At 43.1% G+C, this 15,520-nt stretch overlaps 1 protein-coding gene across 12 annotated transcripts in view; it reads right to left on the bottom strand.

The window, feature by feature from the left end:
* PICALM (phosphatidylinositol binding clathrin assembly protein) overlaps window positions 1-15,520 on the bottom strand; it is a 519,981-nt gene that overhangs the window by 42,910 nt on the left and 461,551 nt on the right. For 4 of the 12 annotated variants that reach the window (XM_078658454.1, XM_078658451.1, XM_078658448.1 and 1 more), the window contains 2 exons: window positions 12,563-12,662; window positions 2,179-2,202 (listed from right to left, as the gene is read on the bottom strand). In XM_078658454.1, coding sequence (XP_078514580.1) covers window positions 2,179-2,202; window positions 12,563-12,662 — 124 coding nt within the window. Of the gene's footprint in view, window positions 1-2,178; window positions 2,206-12,562; window positions 12,663-15,520 lie in introns of all 12 variants that reach the window. The other 8 variants (XM_078658453.1, XM_078658450.1, XM_078658447.1 and 5 more) reach the window with 2 other exon arrangements.

Genomic DNA, 15,520 nt, shown 5'->3' with positions numbered 1-15,520 from the left:
CACAACTGATTGTCTCATTGCCGTGCTCAGTATCCCATGTGGTTTACCATTTTAACCCTTGGTTTTTCGAAATCTACTTCAGGTCATCCAGCTCTTGTCCCCCATTTCAGATGCAAAACCTGTTTGATGACATGCATGATCACTACACTAATGAGCACAAATTGTTTGGAAATAGAGGTCCTCAGGACTGGTCCCAATTCCTACACTCTGTTGCACTCCCTTAAGTCTGTCTCCATGAGCAACTATTAACCCTGCATTCATGCACATGGAGACCATTGGTGTCCTATTTAATCAAGCCCTCTTGATCAGGGCCGGAATGGCCATAGCGGGCACCGGGCGTTTCCCTGGTGGGCCGGAAGGGTGAGGGCTGGTTTTAGACCAGTGGGGGACGTTTTTGGTACAGGGGGCCGGTAGTGCAGCAGTGCTGCAATATCGGCCCGTGTACCAAAAGCAGCAGACGCAGTGCTTCCCACCGGCAACTCTTTTGCAGTACCTTTAGTCCGTCTCCATCAGCAACTATTCAACCCGCATCCATGCATGTGGAGACCATGGGTGTCCTATTTGATCACGCCCTCTCAAATAGTTCTCAGGAGTCATCAAAGGATCCAGGAAGATACTTCCTTACCCGGCCCACCCCAAAGAGTGTACACCATCATTGCCATTTTTTGTCACACCTGTTCTGTGTAAAGGGACAACCTTTAGTCTTCTATAAATGTCTAAATCTTGGCCTGTAGAGACAGCAGAGTTCTGCAGCTCATCTCCTACTGGGTCTGAGATCCTGAATCATGCTTGGCACTTTGAGCCTTGTCCTAATGGTTGTCATCCAAATTTATTGATTTCAAGGTATGACACATTAATATTGAGAGGCCAATGGATCCCTCCCATCCCAAAAATAGAAATGTCTCTAACAGAATCCTCCATTCGTCCAATGCGTTACTCCTGAAAATTCTCAGACTGAGAAACACTGGTCAAGCTTTCTAGCCCTTTGAATGCAGAACTCACTACAATGTCATCTTTGAGCAACAGAAGACAAGATCTTCTTTACAAGAGCCAGTTGCTTTCCAACTAGTTCTCCTGTGTACTCACTGTTTTTTCTTGTCCTATGGTAGTGCTAAGAGGTCACATGTGAGAGCAGGACACTAAATACACTCATTTAACAAAACTCTAGCAAAACATATTTGTTAATGTACGTGTGTTAGCTTGATTTAAATACTGTTATTGTTACAATATCAAAACATTAGTCTTCGATAGACTTTAATACTGAACTCAAGCACCAAAAAATAGTTCTATCATCTTTGTAAAACACAATATACTTGGCAAAAATGTAACTTTCTTCAACACATTTAATTGCAAATCATATATTCACATTCATGGTACTGAGAACATACTATATGATAAAGACTATGGAAAGACAAATACGCTTTTGTAATGCTCAAAATAATAGCAATACTGTCAAAATAATCTATTTGTGGTGTTTGCCATTCTTGCAGTTTCTTAGTGCTGTAAATAACATGCTTTGCGATCATCCTATTCGAAGGTGCTTAGCAACACCTATCAAGATATGAACAGGAACACTGCAAACTAGAGACCGCTGCAGTAAGAGCATTAAAGCACTGGTCTAACTCAATACATAAAAGTATTTCCCTGAAAATAGGAGATGACAACTTTCTTGGTCTCTTAACATAAATTGTAATTCTCTAGTATGCATTTAGATATGAAGAAGACTAAGAATGTGTGTATTAGTCTCTCCTTCCAACAGTACCATATAATGTGAATTAAAAAGGCAGGTCAAACAGAAAATGTGAAATTTCATGCAATTCATTTCAGTTTGCCGCCATTATGCTCTTCACAAAACTAAAACCAATCAAATTGCTTCTCAAACCCAAAGCAGCAAATGTCAAGGCGCACACAGCAAACCAATCACAGCTTCCACTAATGACAGAAAAGAGCATCAGCTTAATCAAGGAAAAGAAATCTAGGTATTTCCCATGCCATCTCTGGAGCCAGGAATCAGAAAAGCACCAAAAAGATTTGCAGATGATTGAAGAAAGGGTAATTTTCCAACAGAGCAGAGATCATTGTGTGAAAGGACGTGAAAAGTTATCAGATTCTGCAGTAGCAGTGGTTAATAACAGCATGCCAGCTCAGAAAAAAAGCTGTTATTCTTATTTCACTTACGTATTGTGGGAAATGCATGCCATTCTGCTTTTCATCAGGAAGAACAATTACATGACGCAATAATATGAGATTAGAACACACCCTTATAAAAACATTACATTTAAATAGCAGCTGATATTCACAATTCTTTGTCAGATTATGAGATTGACAATCAACTAACTGTAAAAGTAACCATTATTTACCTGTAAATGCGATATTGCCTATTCGACTCCATTCGAGAAACAGGCATCCCATTTCCTATCATTGTATGCCAAAATGTCTAATTGACTCAAAATGTACAAAAAATGAGTTTCCTTTTGGTCCACTCTTGACCCATTCTTCTGACCAACCCTCAGAACTAGTAGGAGATAAAAAAAGAGTAATACTCCCCATCGTTACCCCATCTTTAGAAGCAGCTGCCAGTATCGAAATCTATGTTTAACCTGGCCACCCTACATTCAGGTAATGGCGGTGCTAGACCTGTAATGGCGGTGCTAGACCTGTCAGTTTTATGGTGGTCTTCCTCCAAGCTTTTTGGCTTGTTCCTCCATTTTTGCTGATCGTGTTTTTTGGGCCTTACGACTCTGCGCACTTTACCACTGCTAACCAGTGCTAAAGTGCTTATGCTCTCTCCTTTGAACATGGTTGGATGGGCTAACACCCAACTGGCACATTTAATTTACTTTTAAGTGGTACTACACATACCCGGGTCTATATATATTAAATGCTACTAGTGGGCCTTCAGTACTGATTGTGTCAGACACTTTAGTAGCCTTTAAACATGCCATTACAGCCTGTAGATGCAGTTTTAAACTGCCAATTCGACCTTTCAAAATAAAACTTTAACCAGGCCTCAATCTTAAATTTTAGGTATTTAGGACATATAAGTCCTAAATAGCCCATAGGGCTGGGGGCAGTGGACTTAAAAAGTGGTACTTATAACTTTTACATGTCCTGGTAGTGAAAAACGCATACATTTATTTTTCACATCTGCAAGGCCTGTCTCTGTTATAGGATACCAGTGGGTTAACTCATTACATTTAAGTGATACCTTTCAATTGAGAGAAGGTAGGAACATCTAGTTTGAGGTCTAAAGAATTGTAATTTAAAACCGTCTTTAACGGTACAGTCAGATTTTAGATCACAATTCTGCAAAAAATACTTTTGGAAAGTGGCTGTTTCTTGTCCCAACCATTTTGTGCTTGCAGGCTGTATCCTGGGTCACATGACTAGGTGTAGCTGGCAGCCGGCCTTTCTGTATTACTCTCAGACAGTGAGGCAAAGGGGGAAAAGGTGTTGGAAGGATGGGCCATCTTGGACTATTGATGAGTGGGAGGAGCTGTTAACTACCATAATTGCACATCACAAAGTTTCTGCCCAGCACACTCACAAAGGGTTTTGACACTGGTCTTTTGTGGCTGCAGACAGGTGGGGCCAAGGCAGGAATTTCCAGGTGTGAAGGAGACAGATGCCAGCACCCAAACTCGACCCCGGGCCCAACCTAGGAGTGACACGCAGCATGACAGTGCAGCTGAAGCTAGTCATAAGCGGGGACCAAGCGACAAGCTTGCCCTTTGACACCCATGCGGTAACACCTCCAGCTTGAGGGGGGCCGAGCTGATAGAAGTGTGAAAGCGGAGAGAGCGCAGCAAAGCGGTAAGGCGGCTGGAGGTGCAACGCAATAGGCCATGGGCACTCCGAAATGCACGGACGCGGCAGGGGGGTAGTTTTAGGGTGGTGCAGTATGTGCCTCTGGAGGTGTCCGCATGCAACCTCAACCTTGGACTGCTATCCACTGAGCGAAGGGAGCGGTCAGGCAGGTTTGCTGTACGGAGGTTTGGGAAGGCATGGGGAGAGTGGCCACCTGCCAGGGGACTTGCCAGGGGGTCTGTTGAAAAGGCTGCTGAAGAGTGAATACTGCAGTTGCTCCTAGCTTAATATTCTCTTCTCCTCCCTGTATGCATTTCAGCACCTCAGTGATTTGCCCGAATCCACTAAGCTGCCGTGCTCCATACTGAGAAGTGACGTACCTATAAGTTGTGCAGAGTATGCAGTGCCTTGATCTTTCAGTAGTGGCCACAACTATGTTTCAGGCATTTCTGGTTATTGACCTGGCCTTGCTGTGCTGAGTTGAGGTGCAGAACTATTAAAGGTCTAAGCAGTAACCCGATTTCATACAAGAATGATTTTGGACTTGGTCTTTGTCCTGTCCTGGCTACGGTGACCAGGGACACGTAGTAGAGATACTAAAGGTCTAGCAGTGCGGGTGGAGGTGCTGTGGCTTCACCTCTTGGTGGTGTGCCCTGTGGCATGCCAGTGATTGACTTGTGAGCACCAGTGTATCCCAGTGAACGCCTGTTCACAGCGAAACTACTGCTACGTCATGCTAGTAGAACCTTTGCCCAACGATGGCTGGTCTTGTTGGCAAGTGAGGTTTAGGAGTGCAATAGGCACCTTCAGCAGTGAGCAGAAGCGGCCGGCATTAGGGCGGTGTGGCTTGCTCACACGGAGGGGTCTTTTTCTGCATACTAGTCCAGACATCTGGAGATATAGTGTGTCCTTCTATTGCTGCTTGTCGCCCCATTTTTTCTTTGTTTTTATCCTCCTTTGGTCCTCCAACGACTAGGAATAATGGGATTGTCTACATTTAAGTAAAGAAGGTATCAAAATAACGGCACAGAAGCTTCATTCTGGCCGCCTGATTCCTCTAAGAGCCTGCAAAAAGCTAATTCTAAACTCCTTAGAAACAAGTTGGCACATGTTAATCGAATGAAGGGTGTGAATCAGATCTTCTCTTTTTTCTGCAAGAGAATGTGGTACAAGATGATCCTATACCTAAATTGAAGTCAACCCCAAATTCGCAGGTGATCTCCATTTATCATAATGAGGATATTACCCTTCCAGATATAGACATGGAGGTTAACCCGAGAAATCATTCGCCGAAGGAGATTAGCTACATCAGAACTCTGCTAATTCTGTCTCGGGTAACTGGTATAAGGCTATTTAGCACTACGCCAATGGAATATTAGCAGTACCCAATGGAACGCTCTTCAGCAGACCTACAGATGTCTGCTACTCCTGATTTGGACTTGCTTGGGAATCTGTCTTGTAATCTCCCACGCCAAAATGAGCAGGCCTCGGAGTTGCTCAAGTGTCTGGAGAAAAGTTTTTCCTTCCTTTATCCTAGCCCTCCCTGAAAAATTTGTAACCAATAAGGACCATACTCAAGATATTTTATCTCCAATTCTGAAAGTGCTGATGGACCCAAAGGAAGAGAGGGTGAATTCAAACCAGGCCCTACAGCTGTCAAAAAGAGCCTTGTGCAAAGTTGGGGGCTTCCGACTAGAGAGTACAAGCTCTTTCATCCAAATGTGTGTGGGTAGACGGCTCACCTTGAATCTTGCACTTTCTCTTTAAGTGAATTCTCAGCTGAAGACCCAAAACCTTTGCGGGTCTCTGTTAGAAATGATGGAAGATTTGTGACACACAAAAGTATTCTGGGTTCCAGATCTTTCCCATCTCTTGTGGATGATGTTTAAAATGGAATTGGTCAGCGGGTGTAACGTGCATCGGACCCAGCATCTAAACCCTACAATTTGCAATTAATTAAAAGTTATTTCCTGGAATACTGCAGGCCTAATGAATAATATGGAGAAAATGATATTTTTGGAAAGCCTAAAAGTCGAAATAATCTGCCTCCAGGAAACCTGGTGTTCCCTCTGATCTCCAATGCAACGGCTACTTTTCAGTACAGTGTAATGCTACGCCATCTAGGAAAGGACATGCAAAAGGAAGGATAGCAATTCTTTTAACTAAAAAGATCAAATGGAAGTATAAGAGCTTTAAAGATTCCTCTAATCTCTTTCAAGCAGTAACCATACCCGCTCTTGAGAGTGGGTGCTTGAAGGCTACAATTTTATTGCTGAACATTTATATACCTCCTGATATATCCTACAGTAACATTTTGTATGATATCTTTGCCTTCATAAGCAAGGCCAAGGATAGGTAGAGTGAACTTCAGGTCATTTTGGTTGGCGACACCATCTGTGTATTCCCCCTTTTACTCTTCCACCCAAATATAATAACGGATAAGAGAGCACAGGTACTCCTTGACCAATTGAGAAAAAATGAAGCACAACTGTAAATAGGAGATACATCCCAGAATCCCCTGTGTATTATACCCATAAATCTCCAATGGGATATTAATTATTGGCTATCTTGTTTCATACGCATCATTCCATCTTTTAGGTGTCTTGAAAATCTTGGATTCCATGCCAAGTGATCATAGACCACTAATCCTCTCCTCAAAAGCAAGAATGACTCCAGTAGGATTATGGAAAACTGATGGTCCCAACTCAAAATGTAATTAAAACTCTGGTAGGACTCAATGGGACCCTAGCAAGATCAATAACTTACAAGGACTTCTAAAGAAGGCTGTTAATGATCTGGATTCCTGAAAAACCGATGTTATCTGTTTTTTCGGCAAATTCATGAAACAGATTACAAACAATGCCGTTTTGAGGCCTACTAAGGCTCTCTATAAACCAATATCTCTGCCCATTCTGTTGAACAAATAAATAAAAAGACTGATTAGAAAGCAGTTTGTTTCCTTTTGCAAGGAAAGAGATTGATTAATATTCATATACTTAAGAGAAGCTGCATACAGAAATAATAGGAGAAGATTTTACGAGATAGTTGCAGATTGCTATTGAACTAGAGAAAAGTCTCAACCCCCCCTAAAAGAGCGGACAGTTGGGGCAGCTTCATCTCGGACTATACACATAGAATATAGGAAATACATTTTGTATGGAAGAGCTTCCCATTGGCCCTAATAGTGTTGCATCTAATTATGATGCCCCTTCTGCGCAGGAGATCGAGCCTCCAATCCACCCCACGAGGACTTCTGCCGCAATAGGCCCGGATGAAGTGCCTCTCCTAGTAATAAAAAAGAAGTAAAAACCCTGGGCTAGGCTATTATTCCCGGTTTTTGAATTTTGTTATGCTAACACAACAGTCCCCTCCTTATGGACCGGAATTATTATTGTTCCATTATACAAGAAGGGCAAACATAGCTCGCCCGTAAACTACAATCAAATTGTCCTGTTAGATGCGGTAGGTAAGGTCTTCACTAGATGTTTTTTGGCCAAGCTTAATATCTGGGTTGAAGATAATAAGATAATCCCGATAGAGCAAACAGGCTTTAGGAACAATCATGGGACCTTGGATAGTTTTGCAGCCCTGCAACTCATCAATGAAAATTATGTGACTGCCACAGGTTCTCTAGTACATGCCGCGTTTATCGACTTTTCCACGGATTTTGATAAAGTTGACCGTCCAATGCTGAGGAAGAAGTTGTTTAACCGTGGCATGCCTGGAACTCTATTGCATTTTATTGTTGCCCTTCATTTCACAACCTCGTGTCAAGTTCTGCAAGGGGGTGACCAGGGGCAACCTGAGAAGTGCCAGATAAAAAATGGTTTGAAGCAGGGCTGCTTACTTGCTCCATTGTTGCTTACCTTGTACATATTTGATTTGCCTGGTTTCCTATCAAAAGGGACAGACTTTCCTCTTGGTATTGGGGGTCGGTCAATATCCTGCTTTTTATATGTAGATTAAATTGCAATTGTGGCCCTAAAACCTAAAGCTTTAAATGGCCGACTAGTAGCATGTACAGCTGTGCGCTGATGCACACGTTTTGAAAATGAATTCCTCAACAAGTAAAGTTCTATTCTTTCATGGGAAGAAAAGGTGTAAATATGTCAATTACTCATGGTATCTAGGCTCCCAAAAACTGGAATGGGTTCAATCTTATACGTTCTTGGGGAAAATTAGGAGTAGCACTCTGAATGATACTGCTCATATTTCTAGTAATGTCAGCAAGTCCCAATCTTAGGCCAAGGGGATGAGTGCATTTTATAAAGCTGTCAGCAGAAGACATTTCTCCCATCTTTTATCTGCGTATCAGGCTTAAATCCCAGCCACCTTACTGTATGCAATGGAGTTAATAAATGTGGCAAGATGGGGCTTTTTAGAATAGACAGAAGGGCAGATATTAAGGAGACTAGTATTGCATTACACCTTAGCGTCGACTCCTGCCTTAAAACTGGAGTTTTTACACGAGAATTGGCAGGAGTCGTTTGTTGGGCTTCCTGCCTTTTCAGAAGTAATGGTGACTCCCTAAGATATCTCATACGTGAGGACATTTTTGAAGTAAAAAAAGAAAAATGTTTTTTTTTTGTTTTTTTAGGAAACTCCAAATTAGCCCTATACCAATTTCAAAAGGACCAACATTTGGTATCATTAAACTCAATTAAAGGTCTGTCGAAAACAAACTTCATATGATCTAAGCTTCCGCTTGGACACAAATGCCTGCAGTAATAAAGAGAGCTTTCAAGCAATATTGGATTCCATTACCATGAAAAGAGCCCAACCCTATGTGATATGGAATATGCCTCATGGTGCTAGACATTTATGGACCCTTTCGAGATGAAATATTCTACCTTTAAAAATCTTAAGTTTTAAATGGCATGGGTCATATGCAATGTTTGTCAAAACGGTGTTCAAGACTTGAAGCATGTTTTATTTATTTGTACTGCTCTGCTGCGCAGTCGTAAGATGTTAAGAACTCTCTTTTTTAAGCTGTATTTTTAGACTACTTTTGAGCAATTGCAACTGACATTTAAACCCCCAAATAAAATGTTTTGATTTTGAGTTTGTAAAAATGTTTAATGTTTTTTAAACTTGAATTTAAGTTTTGTTATGATTCAGGCTCTTAAGATATTGCACCGTTTGTAACAAACGAGTACGTAGTTTTACTGTTCTCTTATGGTTTCCAATGTGTATATAATGTTTCTTGTATGCTCTTACTTTTATGAGGACCTCCTCACAGTTCCAAATCGTTTACTCACAATTTTTTTAAATGTTTTTTGTTAACTATTGGACATTATTTCTGAGCTGTCGCACAGGGTTGAATGAGAAAAAAAGTCAATTATTCAAGTATGGAAGAGAAAGTGACTGGCAGACTTAGGGACCTAGTTTGATTGAGCATGTCAATATCGAATAAAAATAATAATTACCTATGATTGATGAGAAGATGCTTAAATACTAGTGGTGATGTTCACATTAAAGATCCTTCTGTATCTGCAAGAATGCACAATGGGGAATGGTGCTTAGCAGGAGATGTAGGGGGCGCAATGAAGGGCGAGACCTATGCCTAGTCAACTTAGTGATGGAAAAGGCAGGTCTTCAATTGCCTAGTTTTAGCAGTTCTTCCTCCAGTCCAAGGACATTCCAGGGTATGATGCCAGAGAGGCTAGTAAAGGTCTCCTGCCAAAACATCCTGATTTAGTGGGGCTGAACGCTAGTTTGTTTGTAATGGTCGACAACACTTTCTCGCAGGTTTGTAAACACTAGAAGCCACTGAATGCAGCTATACAGTCCCTTGTGAGCTATACACAAGGTATTAAATAGTGCCCTCTACTGGAGGCCTGGAAGGCAGGCCATATGTCTATGAAGGATGTAGAATACTTTCTGGATTCAATGCATGTTAGAGAGATCATTATTTGGCAGCCTACTATGGAAGGCAATAAATTATTTCCTACAGAAATAAATTACCGCCAACTCTAAGCCACATTTGTAGGACAGTTGCAAGGGGTGGGGGCAGTGGCTCAGAGTGGGAGTAGCGGATGACGCACATTCTTGATTGCTGCATTTATGTGAGGGATGAAAGATACATCACTACGAAACTGAAGCCCCATGTTGCAGACTTGCAGTGCAGGCCTCTGGGAATCAGGTCAGGGGAAATGGAGGCATGATCAGTCCTAACGGCCCATAGATACACCATTTATGGCTGTTAAGGCAATCGTTATTATGCTGTATCCATTCCTGGACATCTTTGAAAGATGTGCTATTTGATGTTGATCTCCAGGTCCCAGATCCAGGGTCAACACACAGATGCTGTCTGATGTATGTTTCCAAACACACGAAAGGTGATGGGAGGATGCTTCCTATAAGTCCAACCGTAGGCAATCGCTTGGGGTATCATTCCAACCTACCATTCTTTTGGCCATGATGTCTTCTCAGATTATATTCAGCAATAATCAAATCAGTCGTGACCCTGCTCCAATAGATAATGTCCAGTCCGAACTGCCAAACCAGAACACAAGCAACCAAAGACTGCTTTTGCCCTTATTGGGACTTTTCGGTTGGGTGTAGCTTGGTTCCAATAGCACAGTGAGCAAGGTGCCCACATCTAGGCATACCTATGGCCTTTTAGGACTGTACATCAGACACACTAAAGGTGTTTGGCAGATGCTTGCAATAAGTCTAACCACTGGCAATCGCTCAGAGTAGCATTCCAACCCATTGTTCTTTTGCCCACCATGCCACCTCGGATTAAAGGGATTTGAGGTGTGCAAGTAGAGTATTCATACGAGACAGCCACAGGGCTGGACCCATAGCAGGCTAGGGCTGACATCACTGCACCTCAGCCGATATATCAGTTCCCTCCTGAAAAATATTGGATGGTATAGGGAATCTGAAGGGAGTGGTGAAGTACAAGAGAAGTATGGCAGAGTATGACAGCAGTAAACTGAGGATTGTCAATGCAAACTGAGGAGAATCTGGTTTGCGATTAAATCATGTCTGCAGGGGTGACAATAATTTCTAAGGCAAACAAAGAGTAGCAACAGTGGTTTCTTGCCCACACACCTATATCGGTACAAAAGGGGGTGGTGATGGACGGAGCATCTGAACCAATCAAACACTCACACCCAGTCAAAAGATCTGGGTTTAATCCATCACCGTTCTTTAGCCCAGTCTGCCACCCCAGTTCAGACATGGCCATATGCAAATCAGTCTGACCCTGTGCCTCATGGGAACGGTCCAGCCCGAACTGCCAAGCCATGCCTTCCCTGGACCGGAAACAAGCTTCCGAGGACCGGTTTCTGGCATTACAGCCGTCTTCAGCCCGGCTTGCTTGAATCCAGTGGCAAAGTGAGCAAGGGACTCACGTCTGAGCATACCCTGCCACACTTATGGCGGCCAAAAGCGGTACAAAAGGGGGTGGTGATGGACGGAGCATCTGAACCAATCAAACACTCACACCCAGTCAAAAGATCTGGGTTTAATCCATCACCGTTCTTTAGCCCACTCTGCCACCCCAGTTCAGACATGGACATATGCAAATCAGTCTGACCCTGTGCCTCATGGGAACAGTCCAGCCCGAACTGCCAAGCCATGCCTTCCCTGGACCGGAAACAAGCTTCCGAGGACCGGTTTCAGGCATTACAGCCGTCTTCAGCCCAGCTTGCTTGAATCCAGTGGCAAAGTGAGCAAGGGACTCACGTCTGAGCATACCATCACCACCCCCCTTTTGTACCACTTTGTTCGCCATAAGTTGGCAGGGTATGCTCAGACGTGAGTCCCTTGCTCACTTTGTCACTGGATTCAAGCAAGCCGGGCTGAAGACGGCTGAAATGCCAGAAACCGGTCCTCGGAAGCTTGTTTCCGGTCCAGGGAAGGCATGGCTTGGCAGTTCGGGCTGGACTCTTCCCATGAGGCACAGGGTCAGACTGATTTGCATATGGCTATGTCTGAACTGGGGTGGCAGAGTGGGCTAAAGAACGGTGATGGTTTAAACCCAGATCTGTTGACTGGATGTGAGTGTTTGATTGGTTCAGATGCTCCGTCCATCACCACCCCCTTTTGTACCACACACCTATATGTCTTTTGAAGTGATTGTCTAATTGTAACTTGATTCATGGTAAGGAGATTCCGTGTTGTATTCTGGTGTTCGGAATCGAATCAATAATTGATTCACACTACAGTTCAAGGGCTGAGTTAGCTGCACTCCACACAGATATTTAGAGGTGCCCCAGATGTCCAAAGTACTTCAATCATTTCATTCATCAAGTTGCCCTCTGTATAAAAAAAATCGACACATTTTCAGTTTCTTCCTAGCTTTCTGGCTTTATTTGCCAACATAAATATATTATTCCAATTATCGGAATGTATTTCGATCCCTCAATAATATAGTATACTGTTATCATTGGACTCTTGCATTAAGGGCGTGGTTTGAATTCAAACCACTGAGCATTTTTGAGCACGACCACATTCTTCTAAGCACAACAAAGTTAGAGACTGGCCTACGCACTTGGTTTAAAGTTAATACAAAATAATTTAACGTGCAAACTGGTTTATGGCTAATGTTGCAACATAAGCAGTAATTCCTAGTTCAAATAAAAATTATAAATTAACATTAATTCATTCCTTGCAACAGTTGAGCTTGCAGAGCTGTACTTAGCGAATACGTCCGTACTCAATGAGTACTTATCCTAGTCTAACTCTTGTTGAATAGTCACCCTTCTAATGCACTATTATAATCTTATAGTCTGGAGACACTCACCATTGTTGCGGGGTTCCACGTTGTGGTAGGTGCAACTTTTGGCTGCCAGTTTGTGCCGCCAGTGAGTTTTCTTTCCCCTGGATTACTCCACAGAACATCACTTGAAAAAAAAAGCATGGATTAAAAGGACAAGAAATGTAACAAATTTCCAGTTGATGAATTATATAATTAAAAGCTGTGTTTATACATGTTCATGAGACGAAGTACGGCATAAACTGTAAGACCACGAATCTGCACACACAACTGGAGATGCTATTTCTTTGGTCCAATCAACCAATAAAAGCTTCTGCAAAATGAAACTACTAGTGCAAGTCCATTTCAAGTGGTTCGACATCTACATATGATCTGATAGAAGAAAGTTACATTTCATTCAATTCTCCATCAAGAAGACGCTCTTGTATATAGCGGAAGAAATTGCTTGGTTAAGAACTGTGGACTAAGGTGGGGTTAGGTAGGGCGCGGACTGCTCTAGATGGAAGATTCAAGATGGCGGGACATTGCTTTGCTTTCTAGAGTGTGCTCCGGTCTGGTGTCGATTAAATAAGGCCGAATGTGAACAGTAAAAAACTCTAGGCACTCCCCATAACCTTCTTTTCCCAGGGAATTTTTTTTTCTTTTTTTAAAACGGAGTCTTATATAGCGCGAACTTGACAGGAAGGTATTGGGTATCAGAGCGCTTTACATAGACCAGTTGAGTTACATGAGGACACATTCATTTTTTTTGTTTTTTTTGTTAGACATGGGGAGATTAAGTGATTTGCCCAGAATCACATGATGTTCAGCATCATTGCCGAGACTCAAATCCAGTTCCTCAGATTCGAGGACGACCGACCCTAGCCGTTAGGCCAACTCCTCTCCCCAATTTATTTTATTTACAGTTCTATACGAGGCCATCTTTAGGATTATTGGGGCCCTTTTGAAAAAAACTCTGAATTTCCTCTTCCTCGCAACGTTGGCACAGCTAGGCATGTCTGAATGAGCCGCTGACTGCAAAGTTCACCTTGGAGAAAGGAGGCGTTGGTGCTCACTGCTGCTAAGCATGTACTCACAAACAGAGGGCTCTCTGGGGAGCTCTCCAGAATTATCAAAGTCTCCCTGTCAGAAAGAGGGGGGTGTGGCAGGAGAGGAAGGAGGGTGCAGTGTCATCTGAGGTTATGGCATGAGGCAGAGGAGACGGAGGGAGGTAGAGCTAGTGAGAGAGGTTATGGCATGAGGCAGAGGAGATGGAGGGAGGTAGAGCTAGTGAGTGGTTATGGCATGCGGCAGGGGTGATGGAGGGAAGGAGTTACAATGAAGTAAGAGTTGGAAGTGATGCATGCTGCTAGAGGCAAGCTCACAGGGAGCACCATGTGAACAATGCAGGCAGCTGCTAGTTGTACTTGAATACTTTCATGCTTTTCAGAAGATGTTACCTTTTGTTTTACAGTGAGATACAAACAAAACCATCGGTCTGAACCCATGTTTTTGTGCCTACAAGCTCTTCTCGTCCCTCAAAATGGGTTTTACAACTTATTATAGCACAAAACAAAAGACAGTGGCATGAATGACAGCGAAAGAGCCTGCAGGTTATTCAATAAATTATTTTCATATAGCGCAAAAAGCCACTTCATTTCTAAGCACTTTAAATAAAATATGTTCCTTTTACTCATATCAAAGGTACTCCATTACTGACCGTGGAAAACTGATCCCGCCTTGCTAAGGTTCAAACGTGTGACCTGCATATCACTGCATGCATGCTCAGTGGCAAGCATTCAGCCTACAGAGCACTATTGCCCTGTTGAAGTGATTTACAAATCTAAGTCGGTTCTGGTGTCTCACTGGACTAATGCGTCCACTCTAGAAATCTGTGCTTGACCTCATGGTCACAGCAGGGGCGGCCTTAGGCATGTGCAAGCAGTGCACCTGCACAGGGCCACCAAACCCCAGGGGCCTCCACGCCAATATATATGCTTGATATAATAATCCCCTCAGGATGGATACATACCATTGAGTTGGTAATGAACAGCATCTGTTACTCTGAGCCAAGAGGCCCCTACTAGTGAACATGTACTTTAGAAATATACATTATGATGAACAGGTTGAAAAACGGAGTCAACCTCTGCACTTTAGAAGTCTCCACGTGGCCTAGGAGGTGTATTCATTCATCTTAGAGTTTTGACCAGCTTTGCGCTTCAAATTAAGGCACCTTCAGGTGCTTTCGTTGAGGACTGGCAAAACCACAGGAGGATGTGAACACAATTCAACAGAGGACAAGGTAAAATGATCACTTTACAGACTGGAACCAATCAAAGTGCAGTAAGCACTGAGCACTGGAAGGAGGAGATTAGCAGCACTTCTTCTCTGGTGCTGTGTAAAACTTCTCAAAGAAAAGTCCATTAATAAGTGGCTGGAAAGTGGGTAGTTACCCCTGGTAATGCACTCTTTGTCCTCGTATTAAAACATCTGTTTTATATAGCTTGTTCAAGGAATTAGAGCAACTGACAACTTGACATAGAAAACGAGTGAATGAAGTACAAGAGCAGTACAGGAGTGGAGGTCAGCGGAAATGCGAACAAGCTACACAATGATAAAAGAAGCAACCTCATACATACTAACAGTGGCGGCTGCTACTTAACAGGGGTGACGGGCGAGGGTGGAGGGTGAGGTAAATGAAAGGGGAAAAACCCCAAAACACTTACCTGCAGGTCGGAGACTGCCTCTCGGACCTCTTCCGTTAACTCCAGGAAGCAGGACGCACACAGGCTCCCAGACTCCCCTAGCCAATCACAACACTGCGGTACAGCATTGTTGTGATTGGTCTTAGCGCGCAGTTCGGCATTCAGAGAGGGACTGGGAGGCTGTGCATGTGCTCCACCCAAGGCTGTGCAATACAGCCGGGGGAGAACATGCAAAGTGCGCATGACTGTTTGGCCGGCTGAATAGTCATGCGCCCTTAAGAGGGTGCCCACCACTACTCCC

The sequence above is a fragment of the Lissotriton helveticus genome, chromosome 8 (assembly GCF_964261635.1).
Source record: "Lissotriton helveticus chromosome 8, aLisHel1.1, whole genome shotgun sequence".
NCBI classification, from domain to species: domain Eukaryota; kingdom Metazoa; phylum Chordata; class Amphibia; order Caudata; family Salamandridae; genus Lissotriton; species Lissotriton helveticus.
The sequence above is the reverse complement of the archived record's forward strand: the minus strand, read 5'-3'. Positions and strand labels throughout refer to the sequence as shown.